This window comes from Odocoileus virginianus, chromosome 26 (assembly GCF_023699985.2).
Source record: "Odocoileus virginianus isolate 20LAN1187 ecotype Illinois chromosome 26, Ovbor_1.2, whole genome shotgun sequence".
In the NCBI taxonomy this organism is placed as follows: domain Eukaryota; kingdom Metazoa; phylum Chordata; class Mammalia; order Artiodactyla; family Cervidae; genus Odocoileus; species Odocoileus virginianus.
In genome coordinates, this window is record NC_069699.1 from 4,453,268 (window position 1) to 4,466,254 (window position 12,987).

At 48.8% G+C, this 12,987-nt stretch overlaps 1 protein-coding gene across 1 annotated transcript in view; it reads right to left on the reverse strand.

The window, feature by feature from the left end:
- Positions 1 to 5,369: 5,369 nt before the first annotated feature.
- The window catches only part of OSBPL10 (oxysterol binding protein like 10), a 308,993-nt gene continuing 301,375 nt past the window's right edge, over positions 5,370 to 12,987 (reverse strand). Inside the window, 3 exon segments of the mRNA XM_070455303.1 lie at positions 5,370 to 6,685; positions 8,906 to 9,059; positions 12,339 to 12,521. Of these exon segments, the coding sequence (XP_070311404.1) occupies positions 6,641 to 6,685; positions 8,906 to 9,059; positions 12,339 to 12,521 (382 nt within the window). The 3' untranslated portion in view covers positions 5,370 to 6,640.

The window sequence follows — 12,987 nt, forward strand, 5'->3', positions numbered from 1 at the left end:
GATACAAAGAAACGGAAAAAACATGGCCTATATAATAGAGGAAGAAGAAAACAGCCATCATCTTTAAGAAATTGGCATCAGATATACAAAGACTTAAAGCCAACTGTCTTAAATATGCTCATAGGAATAACAAACTAAAGTAATTCAAGAAAATACAGAGTATCAACTAAGAAATTATCTTTTTAGAAAAATCAGATTCTGGAGCTGAAAAAATAAAAGAGTGTTTTAACAGGAAGAAAGAATCAATCATGGAGAGGTCGACTGAAGTTATTAGGTCAGTTCAGTTCAGTCGCTCAGGCGTGTCTGACTCTTTGCTACCCCATGAATAGCAGCACACCAGGCCTCCCTGTCCATCACCAACTCCCGGAGTTTACTCAAACTCAGGTCCATGGAGTCAAGTGATGCCATCCAACCATCTCACCCTCTGTCATCCCCTTCTGCCCTCAATCCCTCCCAGCATCAGGGTCTTTTCCAGTGAGTCAACTCTTCGCATCAGGTGGCCAAAGTACTGGAGTTTCAGCTTCAGCATCAGTCCTTCCAATGAACACCCAGGACTGATCTTTAGGATGGACTGGTTGGATCTCCTTGCAGTCCAAGGGACTCTCAAGAGTCTTCTCTAACATCACAGTTAAAAAGCATCAATTCTTCGGCGCTCAGCTTTCTTTATAGTCTAACTCTCACATCCATACATGACTACTGGAAAAACCATAGCCTTGACTAGACGGACCTTTGTTGACAAAGTAATGTCTCTGCTTTTTAATATGCTGCCTACGTTGGTGGTAATTTTGCTTCCAAGGAGTAAGCATCTTTTAATTTCATGGCTGCAACCACCATCTGCAGTGATTTTGGAGCCCCCAAAAATAAAGTCAGCCACTGTTTCCCCATCTATTTCCCATGAAGTGATGGGACCAGATGCCATGATCTTAGTTTTCTGAATGTTGAGCTTTAAACCAACTTTTTCACTCTCCTCTTTCACTTTCATCAAGAGGCTCTTTAGTTCTTCACTTTCTTCCATAAGTATGGTGTCATCTGCATATCTGAGGTTATTGATTCTCCTGGCAATCAATTCCAGCTTGTGCTTCCTCCAGCCCAGCGTTTCTCATGATGTACTCCACATGTAAGTTAAATAAGCAGGGTGACGACATACAGCCTTGACGTACTACTTTCCCGATTTGGAACCAGTCTATTGTTCCATGTCCAGTTCTAACTGTTGCTTCCTGACCTGCATACAGGTTTCTCAAGAGGCAGGTCAAGTGGTCTGGTATTCCCATCTCCTTCAGAATTTTCCACAGTTTATTGTGATCCACACAGTCAAAGGATTTGGCATAGTCAATAAAGCAGAAAGAGATGTTTTTCTGGAACTCTCTTGCTTTTTTGATGATCCAGCAGATGTTGGCAATTTGATCTCTGGTTCCTCTGCCTTTTCTAAAACCAGCTTAAACATCTGGAAGTTCACGGTTCACGTATTACTGAAGCCTGGCTTGGAGAATTTTGAGCATTACTTTTAACTAGCATGTGAGATGAGTGCAATTGTGTGGTAGTTTGAGCAGCATTCTTTGGCATTGCCTTTCTTTGGGATTGGAATGAAAACTGACCTTTTCCAATCCTATAGCCACTGCTGTTTTCCAAATTTGCTGGCATATTGAGTGCAGCACTTTCACAGCATAATCTTTTAGGATTTGAAATAGCTCAACTGGAATTCCATCACCTCCACTATCTTTGTTCATAGAGATGCTTCCTAAGGCCCACTTGACTTCACATTCCAGGATGTCTGGCTCTAGGTGAGTGTGAGTGATCACACCATCATGATTATCTGGGTCCTGAAGATCTTTTTTGTACAGTTTGTCTGTGTATTCTTGCCACCTCTTCTTAATATCTTCTGCTTCTGTTAGGTCCATACCATTTCTGTCCTTCATTGAGTCCATCGTTGCATGAAATGTTCCCTTGGTATCTCTAGTTTTCTTGAAGAGATCTCTAGGCTTTCCCATTCTATTATTTTCCTCTGTTTCTTTGCATTGATCACTGAGGAAGGTTTTCTTATCTCTCCTTGCTGTTCTTTGGAACTCTGCATTCAAATGGGTATATCTTTCCTTTTCTCCTTTGCCTTTTGCTTTTCTTCTTTTCACAGTTATTTATAAGGCCTCCTCAGATGGCCATTTTGCTTTTTCATGTTTCTTTTTCTTGGGGATGGTCTTAATTCCTGTCTCCTGTACAATGTCACAAACCTCCATCCATAGTTCATCAGGGACTCTATCAGATCTAGTCCTTAAAATCTATTTCTCACTTCCACTGTATAGTCATAAGGGTTTGATTTAGGTCATACCTGAATGGTCCATTGATTTTCCCCACTTTCAATTTAGGTCTGAATTTGGCAATAAGGAGTTCATGATCTGAGTCACAGTCAGCTCCCAGTCTTGTTTCAGCTGAGTGTATAGAGCTGCTCCATCTTTGGCTGCAACCGGCCATCTGTGTATGCCCAGAAGTGGGATTGCTGGGTCATATGGCAGTTCTATTTCCAGTTTTTTAAGAAATCTCCACATTGTTCTCCATAGCGGCTGTACTAGTTTGCAGTCCCACCAACAATGTAAGAGAGTTCCCTTTTCTCCACGTGCACCCCTATGTTCATCACAGCACTGTTTATAATAGCCAGGACATGGAAGCAACCTAGATGCCCATCAGCAGATGAATGGATAAGGAAGCTGTGGTACATATACACCATGGAATATTACTCGGCCATTAAAAAGAATTCAGTTGAAACAGTTCTAATGAGATGGATGAAACTGGAGCGCATTATAGAGAGTGAAGTAAGCCAGAAAGATAAAGACCAATACAGTATACTAATGCGTGTATATGGAATTTAGAAAGACGGTAACGATAACCTTATATGCAAAACAGAAAGACACAGATGTACAGAACAGACTTTTGGACTCTGTGAGAGAAGGCGAGGGTGGGATCTTTTGAGAGAACAGCATCGAAACATGTATGTTATCAAGGGTGAAACAGATCACCAGCCCAGGTTGGATGCATGAGACAAGTGCTCGGGTTGGTGCACTGGGAAGGCCCAGAAATCAGGTGGGGAGGGAGGCGGGAGTGGGGATCGGGATGGGGAACACATGTAAATCCATGGTTGATTCACATCAATGGATGGCAAAAATGACTACAATACTGTAAAGTAATTAGCCTCCAACTAATAAAAATAAATGGAAAAAAAAAATTAAAGTACGTCTTAAAAAAAAAAAAAAAAGACTGGTGGGAAAAATATCAACAACCTCAAATATGTAGATGACACAACCCTTATGTCAGAAAAAGAACTAAAGAGCCTCTTGATGAAAGTGAAAGAGGAGAGCAAAAATGTTGGCTTAAAACTCAACATTCAGAAAAGTAAGATCATGGCATCTAGTCCCATCACTTCATGGGAAATAGATAGGGAAACAATGGAAACAGTGACAGACTTTATTTTCTTGGGCTTCAAAATCACTGCAGATGGTGACTGCAGCCATTACATTAAAAGATGCTTACTCCTTGGAAGAAAAGCTATGACCAACCTAGACAGTATATTAAAAAGCAGAGACATTACTTTGCCAACAAAGGTCCCTCTAGTCAAGTAGTCATGTCCTAGATGTGAGAGCTGGATTATAAAGAAAGCTGAGTGCCAAAGAACTGATGATGCTTTTGAACTGTGGTGTTGGAGAAGACTTTTGAGAGTCCCTTGGACTGCAAGGAGATCAAATCAGTCCATCCTAAAGGAGATCAGTCCTGAATGTTCATTGGAAGAACTGATGTTGAAGCTGAAACTCCAATACTTTGGCCACCTGCAAAGAGCTGACTCATTGGAAAAGACCCTGATGCTGGGAAAGATTGAAGACAGCAGCAGAAGGGGATGACAGAGGGTGAGATGGTTGGATGGCATCACTGACTCGATGGACATTAGTTTGAGCAAGCTCCAGGAGTTGATGATGGACAGGGAAGCCTGACTTGCTGCAGTCCATGGAGCCGGAAAGAGTCGGACATGACTGAGCGAGTGAACTGAAACAAAATAGAGAAAGTCTCACTTCCAGATTTCAAAACTGGTACTGCCATAAAATCACAGACCTATGCCAATGGAACAGACTAGGGAGTCCAGGAATAAACCCTTCACAGATCATCAAATTTTCGACAAGACAACCATTCAATGGGGAAAAGAGTATTTCCAACAAATGGTCCCAGGAAAACAGGATATCGATATGCAGAGTCATAAAATTGGACACTTACCTAACACCATATACAAAAGTTCACTTGAACTAGATCAAAAATGTAAAATGTAAGAGCTAAAACTATGAAACTCTTAGAAGACAACATAAGGGGAAATTAGATTTGGCAATAATTTCTTGGATATGATATCCAAAGCACAAATGAGCCACCTGGGAAGCCCAGGAAAAAACTGGACTTCATGAAAGTTAAATACTCGTGTGCATCAAAGGACAGTTATCAACAGAGTGAAAAGTCACCCCGCAGAATGGGAGGAAATATTTGCAAATCATGTACATTAATACAGAAAAGAAAGCAATTAGAAACTGTGCAAAGGACTTTAACAGACATTTCTCCAGAAGATACACAAATGGTCAAGAAATACATGAGAAAGATGGTCAACATCACTAAAAATCATTAGGGAAATGCAAGTCAAACCCACAATCAGACAACTCTTCACACCCATTAGGATGATTGTTGTAAAAACAGTGCAATTCTGCAGAGGCACAAAGGTGGCTTTCAAGGTGTGGACAAACAGGTTTCTTTCCCCAGGCAGTGGGTACATGGGTGTTTATAAATATTCCTGAAACTGTAATATGTTTTTTGTAATTCTTTATATGATGTTTCACAATATTTTAAAAGGCAAAATGAACCCCCCCCCCCACCATGACCAAAAAAAAGAAAAGTGATAGATCTCCGTTTTTTACCTCCCAGATAGTTTATGCTCTGGTATAAGACTGGAAAACCTAAAAACACACGGTGATTACTTACCAGTCTCCTCATTATAGATTTCCCTCTCAAAATATATCTATTCTGCTTTCCCTCTCAGAAATAAAATGATTCCACTTTCTTCTCCCAGATGTCTTAAGACAATGAACCAGAACAGGCTTACCTTATTGTTTTGCCTGGTAAGTCACTTCTCAAAACAAGACCATTCCCTGATAAAAGTTAAATTTTCTTATGACCTTATCAGAAAATATCCATATATGATGTTTAATGTGTTTAAAACACTGTTTTGATGGAAATATAATGGCTGTTCACATCAAATGAACACTAATTAATAAAAGATGAGTTCATGCAGAGCCACCAATTCCAACAGAACTTTGGAATCCCTGAAAATCAAGCACAGACACGCAGATAAGTAGAGTATTTAATCGAAATATATTTGTCTAATGTCTACAAAGTGTGAACAATTGGTCTTAAGAAAGCAGACGAAAGGCACAGAATTCGTATTACTACAGAAAGAAGCATTCATGCTACTGGATTGTATAAATATTCTCAGAGTGGCACAGTAAAAAATAAATTAAGCATTGAGCAAAGATCAAATACTTCATTTTCTCCTTGCTTTATATTCTGGTCATGTCTTGACCTCATTTGTAAAGGCTGAAGACTGGAACTGAACTGAAACCATGGAACACTTAGGCAGGCTGTATGGATGTTTTAATCACAGTGGTTTCCTTGCAGAGTTTGGGTCAAACAAGAGAGGGAGATGTGCTTAAAAAAAACCAATTCACTGGGTATTCTTTTCTCTTTCCCCAAACGAAATACAAGGCTGTGGTAGTGCATGTTTGTATGTGCATGCGTATATCTCACTTCTAAAGCCCTTTTTTCAAAGATAAAAGTAGTGAAGTCTCCACAGGACTTATTTTCTACCATGAAAGCAGCAGCTTCTGAAAACTATGACTAGCGCTTTGAGCACATGAAATCATCAGAGAGCTTCTGGGGCTAGGACGTGGGAGGACCATCCCAAGGCAGGCCTGGCTGTGGGCTCTCCCAGGGGGCGCTCCATCCGGGAAGGCTCCAGCCTACACCTTTAACAGCTTCCTACCTACTCCCCATCCCACAGAAGATGCAGATGATCTGTCTTGAGCATGGATAAACAAACAATGAAGTTGGGGGCAGAGTGGGAATCACAGCCATGATGTGAAGTGGCAGCCACCTTCCACCAGACGGATGGCAGTCCGGCCACGGCCGTTCACCTTTGTCTGGACAGGACTTGTCAACTGGAGAATACTTTGTGAGTGCAAAACATTTTTTGGCAAAAGTGAAAACTAGAAAACTTGAAACCTCATTGATTAAAAGGAGCTCATAATCACCCACGTCGCTGTTGGTAAGTGCGGTGCTTCCATGTGTAGTGATACCCAGCAAACGGAGCGCATGCGTGTGAACAGACGGTGTGCGGGGAGCTCTGCACACAGACACATGTGCACACGCAAGCCCACTTGGCTCTTGAATAAGCTCAATCCCACGGCAGAGTCTGGGGCCGCATCGTTCACAACAGAATCTCTCTCTCAGGTACCGCGTCTCGAGTGTTCTCAGGTGGTCTCAGGGAAGACCCGCAGAACCTGGATACCATACCACTTTAATTCCTACAAAATCAGGGCTATTTCTGAAAGCTCCGCCTCTCCAACCATCAGTGTGCCTTCCACAGGGGGTTGAAGTACACCCAGCCGTCACCCTGCGAGAGACAGGAGGACTCATCAATACGTGGGGACTGTCGGCCAGGCGAGGGCAGAAGCAGAGGGGTCCTCCCCACCCAGTCCCGAGGACCCTGCGGAGCAGCGCTGGCTCCCACCGGCCTGTGCCCCTGCCTCGCCCCCCACGGCGCACAGCCCAGCCACGCTGCTCGTCTCACCGCCCCTCCTGGCACCCCCGGGACCTTCGCATCTGCCACTTCAGGAGGAAACCCCACGAAATGACCAAAACCACACAGAGGCAGCGGACGGCCTGTTTGGCTTCCATCAAGGAAGATGAATTGGCCCCAAAAGAAAAAGCACCTTGAAACAGCAGGACAGGAAGGAAAAAAAAGGACGGTATTTGGATGAACGGACAAGAAAGAGAAAACACAAGGGCCTGAGCAGGAGGAGCCTGCCCAGGGCAATGACTTTACAGCCCCCTAAAGGCCACAGCAGGCGGCAGCCCCAAACACGCCAGCAGCCCCGGGAGACGACACCAGTCACACATGGCACCGGTGAGGAAAAGCCGAGGCTCCCAGTGGCGTGGGGCCCGGCGCCCACCTAGAGGAGCATACTGCTCGGCAACCAGGCTGGTCTGTATCCTTTAGGTGTCCTCAAGCCTCCGTTAGAAACTGACTGGCTTTTAGTACACCCTCTAGGGGGAAAAGAATGGGGCTTGCTGTCATTTTACTTCTTCCCGTGCAGCGTTCCACAGAAGCCAAGCCACGCAGCTGTCTCTGCGAGACGATATCTAGCTCACAGTCGGATCCTGGGGGATCCCGTAATGGTTACTTTGATGTGTCGATGTGACCAGCCCTGAGTTAAGTTTGTTTCTGAGCCTGAGAGTAAAGGTGTTTCTGGAGGAGGGTGGCATGGGTGGGGTGCAGTAGATACCCTGCCCCCGTGCAGGGGAGGGGATAACCCCATCTCCCCCGGCCAGAGTGGAACCGAAGGTGGAGGAGGTAAGGATCAGCCTTGTCTGTCCTGCCTCACTCATCTGGATTTCTGCCCTTGAGCTGAGGTTCACACCATCAGCTCCCTAGGTGGCAGGCTTTGGATTGAATAAAAAACACTGGCTTTCCTGCAGTTCCAGCTTGCAACCCACAGATCTCGTAGCTTTGCAGCCTCCCCCATCTCATCGTAGATCTACATGAACTCCTATCTCCTGTTGGTTCTGTGCTGTTTCCCTGGAGAACCCTGACTAATATAGAGTCACCTGCCCTGGGCAAGCCTTCCAGACAAGGACCCGCTCACAGTGTCCCCAGGCAGGCTTCCTGTCTACAGCAGCGGCCAATGGTGACGCCGACGCTCAGCCCACAGCCCTGGCTGCAGCCTCTGGGGGTGGCCCCAGCCCACCTGATGGTCACCCTCTCTCCCTGCAGCCTTCCAGCTACTCGGGGCCATGCTTCCAGGAAGCGCAAGTCAGACCCGCCAGGGCCCGGACAGGGAGAGTCCAGACTGCCACTGGCCCTCAGCGCTTCAACCTTTCACGATTCCTCCACACCAGCTGAGCATCTGGTCTCTCACAGAACTGCCGATTTCTGGCTTCTTGTGAAGAACTGGGTCATCGGCCTGTGATGGCCTGGAGGTGAGTAGCATCCACCCCTTCAGGTACAGACTGGGGTCTGTCTGGTCCCCACCGGCCTGTCTCTCTCATTGACTGTCTCAGACTCCTGACCCCCTGCCTGAAAAACTGGCTCCTGCACTTTTGTTGTTTCCAATTATGTTCTCAGGATGCTGCCCAGCTGCGCCACAAAGATTGGGCACGCGACGCTTTGACCAGCAGGTGGGCAGGGTGCTGGGTCCGGGGGGTGGTTTCCCCAGGATTCATGGTGAGCTGGGACAACCCTCCCCCACCCCCCACCGGTCTCTCCCTCCAAGTCCATTCCACTGGCCCCACAAGAGGCAAAGCTCTAAAGAGGTGCTTGTCATAGGAAGGTCCAACCTCCCCAGGTGAGGAGGTGGGCTGGGCCGGCCTTTCCCACTAATTTGCTATAGAAGACAGAGCAGCAGGTCTGCGATCTCTGTTAAGCCGACGCGTCCCGAGCCCACGGCCCCCACGTGCGCCTCCCCACCGGCAGGGGCGCTCCTCCACGGGAAACCGAGGGCAGCCGGCACTCAGGGCCCCGGGGCCGTGCCCGGTTCTCCCCCGCCCTCCCTGCCCGGCCCGCGGCCGTGACGGGACAGCCCGCCCACCCCGCCCCGGACGCCGGCCGGGTCACCTCCTGGATGAAGTACTTGGGCCGCCAGGGCGCGCGGAGGTTCTCCCGCTTCCGCTCCTCCGCCCGCTGCTTCTCCTCAAGCCGCCGCTTCTGCTCGGTGGCCGCCTCCATGTCCCCTAGGCGCAGGCACTGGGTCACCTCCCGCCAGAGGTTCCTGGGGGGACACGGGGGCACAGTTAGCAGTCAGGCAGGGCCAGCAGCCCGAGGCTTCGGTCCCGGGCGAGGAGGGCCCGGAGCCCCATCTGCACCCAACTCTGAATCCCCTCTGCCCTCCCGGGCTCTGAGAGCCCAGGCACCAGCCTAGGGGTGACGGGAGGAATCCTGCTGCTCCTGCAGACAGAATCCACGCAGACCCTGCCACGTGGTGGGCACCTCGTTTATAGGCAGCTTACATTAACTCATCATCACAACACCCCAATGACACAGACGTGATGTTAGGACCCCATCCTAAAGCAGAGAAAACAAGACCCCCACCAAGGGCAGCCAGCTGCCAGAGGTTACCAAGTTGATGGATGTAAACAGTGGTGCTCCCGCAGGGGAACCCCATACTAGGAGTTACAGACACCGGAGGATCCACCACCTTCCCGTGTCTACATGCCAAGTTAGACTCATTCATTCGTTTACTGGAGAAGCCACTGGCTTCCCTCCTCAGAAAACACCTCCCCCCTAGTCCCACCCTGTGCTGGAGCTGAGTTGGCGGGGACCCGCATTTAGGTGAAGGGGACACTTCCTCACTTTCTCATATCAGGACCGGCCCAAATTCCGCACAAAGGAAACAGCAGACCTCTCCACAGTGAGCACGCCCTCTCTGGCCTGGGGGACTCAGATGCCCCTGCAGCAGGCTGAGCACAGGCGCCCTGTTAGCTCTTAGGCCAGGGAGTCAGCAGTGGAGCGGCCGAGCTGGCCAAGACGGCAGCCCTCCTGGGGATCCGAGTCCAGACGGGAGCTGGGCTCAGGCTACAGAGACCAGACTGCCGCCCCTGCCCCCGCCCCGGTCACTGCCCCACCCCACAAAGCGCTGAGGACAGTGGCGTCCCGGCTCCCAGCACACACAGGAGAAAGCTCTGGAGCGGGGCAGGAAGCCAGGTCCAAGCGGGCTCCCAGCCCCCGCTCTTTCTACCGCTCCCTGAGAGCTTAGAGGGGAAGAGGTGGGCTCAAGGAGGAAAGGGGGCTGGGAAGCAGACAGGGCGGGCTGGTCGCTGCCTCAAACTGGCTTTTCCATTGCCCCCACCTTCAACACACATCTCGTGCAGAGGGAACGACCGGGTGCCCGGACATCCAGGGTGGGGCTGCTCCCAGGGCAGGACTTCCCCTGACAAGTCCCATCATAGGATAGCAGCCTCAAAACTAGAGGGCAGAGAGCCCCCGCGGCTGGTGAGCAAGGAGCCAGCCCACACCAAGGGCTCAGCCCATTCATTCACAGGCTCCACCTGGAGCCCCTTGGACGGGCAAGCCAGGGCTCGCCGGGAAGGCGCTGCATTTCAGGCCAAAAGGAAGGGCAGAAAAGCCTCCAGGGCTGGGAGGGCAGGAGCAGGTGAGCATGAAAAGCAAAAAGGAAGCCCAGGGGAGTGCTCGCGGAGAGCAGGGAGGTCCTGGAGGCCAGGGGTGGTCAGCAGCACCCCGCAGAGCAGGCAGGCCAGGCTCGGGGCGTCGTGAGCACGCTGACGGGGGTGGCTGATGAAAAGCAGCTTCTCTTCCCACGACAGGGCAGGGGTTCCCTGCCACGGGGCAGGTGGGGGCCGGGCCCCTATGGGGCCGAGGCCACCAGGCAGGCCTTCCTTGGCCTCCGCAGGTGGGGCCTGGCTGGCCAGCGTGTAAGCGGGCTCAGGTGCTCCAAACGGCAGACACTGCACCTCTGGGCCATTCCCACCATGGGAAACAAGGTGGGCGGCTGGGTTTGCCGACGGCCCAACTCCAGGTGGCAGAGAGTCCACATGTGTGAGACAAGAAGCGTCAAACCCCGCCCCTCTCCCATTCCACACTCCATCCCCTCTCCACTCTGCTCCAGGCAGGGGCCTGAGCTCCCGGCTCCAAGAGACTTCCTAAGGACCAGTTAAGGCACGGACATCCTCGGAAGCTCAGCCCACAGGAATCACAGTTTGGTACTCAACAGCCACGCCAGAAACAAGTGGGGCTGTGACAGGGGGCCGCAGGGCTCCTGACTTGGGGGAGGCGTCATCGGAGGCCACGTGGGCGAGGGTCTCGTCCCATCACGGCTCACTGAGCTGGGTTCATGCCCTCCTAACACGGAGAAGGTTACTCTCTCATCAACGGGCACCAGTGGACGACTCCTAGCTCAAAGCCAGATTTCCAGGACACCGCAGCCCTCTTTCTAGCAAACTCGGTGACAACGTATGATTTATACACACTGGTATCCCTGGCTTCATTTACACATAATAAGCACTTTTCCAATTTGGTGGCAAACTCTTCTGGTCATGGCAAACCCTTTCACGAGATCATCTGTGATTTCATGTTAATCCCACGTCATCTTTCTATAGAGCAGCATGCTTTTCAATAAGAGCAGGAGCCAGTAAACGTTCTCCTGTGAGGGCCAGCGAGCCAACATTTTAGGCTTTGCAGGCCATGTGGTCTTGGTCACTACTATTTCACTAGTATTGTCGTAAGACGGTGGCCGCAAACAAGATGCAAACAGGTGAACACGGTGGTGTTCCCACAAAATTTTACAAAAATTGTTTATAAGGTACGATCTGGTCTGTGGGGCAAACTTGGCTGAACTCCTGGATTAAAAATTTTTAATTGCACCTTTCCAGAAGATTCTGCTTCTATACCTGCATAAACATCACGTTAAGTGGCTGCAGAATATTCATGTGACAGAGTGGATTCTCCTTTACTCACTTAACCTGTTTTCTCCAAATCACTGCACTGTTAGGTGGTTTCTGTTTGTTGTTTAATGAAAAAAACATACCCAAATTTCATTTTTAAAACCTTTTGTGAATTGAAGGAGTCTCCCTTAGATGAGATTCCCAGAAGCAGACTATAAGATAAAGGAGAAGTCACGAATTTAAAGCTACTGGTCCCTGCAGCGAACCTGGCACCTTCCTGCACAAGATACAAAGTGTCCATTTATCACAGTTTTGCCAGCACATAATTTTTTAAAATTATTTTACTAATCTGGTAAGAAAAAAAGGTATCTCATTGCTTAATTGCATGGTTTTTAGATTACTAGCATCTCTCTGTACTTAACTTAGCAAGGCTGACAAATTCTTGTAAGACAGGCAGTAAAGTCCGGGCGGGCTGTCTTCACATTCTGCCCCATGATCGCAGAACAACTAAACTGAAAGCGACAACCAGTCTATTCCTAGGTGACACCCAGAGGAAGCTCTGAAGGAATCAGAGCATGATTCTGGCCCCGTCCCCTGGGACGTCCTCTCTGCCAGGGTCACGTGCTGAGACAGCAAAGCTTGGCCCCCACCTGGACTCCATGGGGCCCTGCTTCTCCAGGGGGCGGATCTTCTTGGGGTACACGGGCAGTGTGGTCGTGTCGATGACCTTGGTCTCCCCGTTGTTGTAGGTGAACTCCAGGGTCCCGTTCCACTCCCCGTGGGCTTTGCACACGATGGTGTTGGTGGGGGTATGCTTCACTTCTGCTGTGACCCTGAGTGGACGAAGAGTGCCATAAACACTTTGTGAGTCTATCAGAGCACAGACTGACTTCTAAAGGTGTGCTCACATCGGCAGATTTTTTTTTTTTAATGGGGCTGCTCTCTTGCTCAAAGACTAGCTCTTAAAATGTAATCTAACATCCTTGAGCTGATAAGGAAAAGCATCAGTGGGCAAACAGGTAGATCTGAATAAAGTCTAAGGATGCAGCAATGTTAACTGCTTAGTTTTTGTTAATTGAAGTATACTTGATTTACAATGTTGTGTTAGTTTCAAGAAAACAGTGGTTCATATAGTTACACACACATACATGAACATGTATATATATTTTTTCCAGATTCTTTCCACTTATAGGTTATAATAAGATACTGAGGCGAGTTCCCTGTGTTATACAGTAGGTCCTTGTTGTTTACCTGTTTTATATAAAGTAGGTATTTGTTAATCCCAAAGTCCTAATTTAT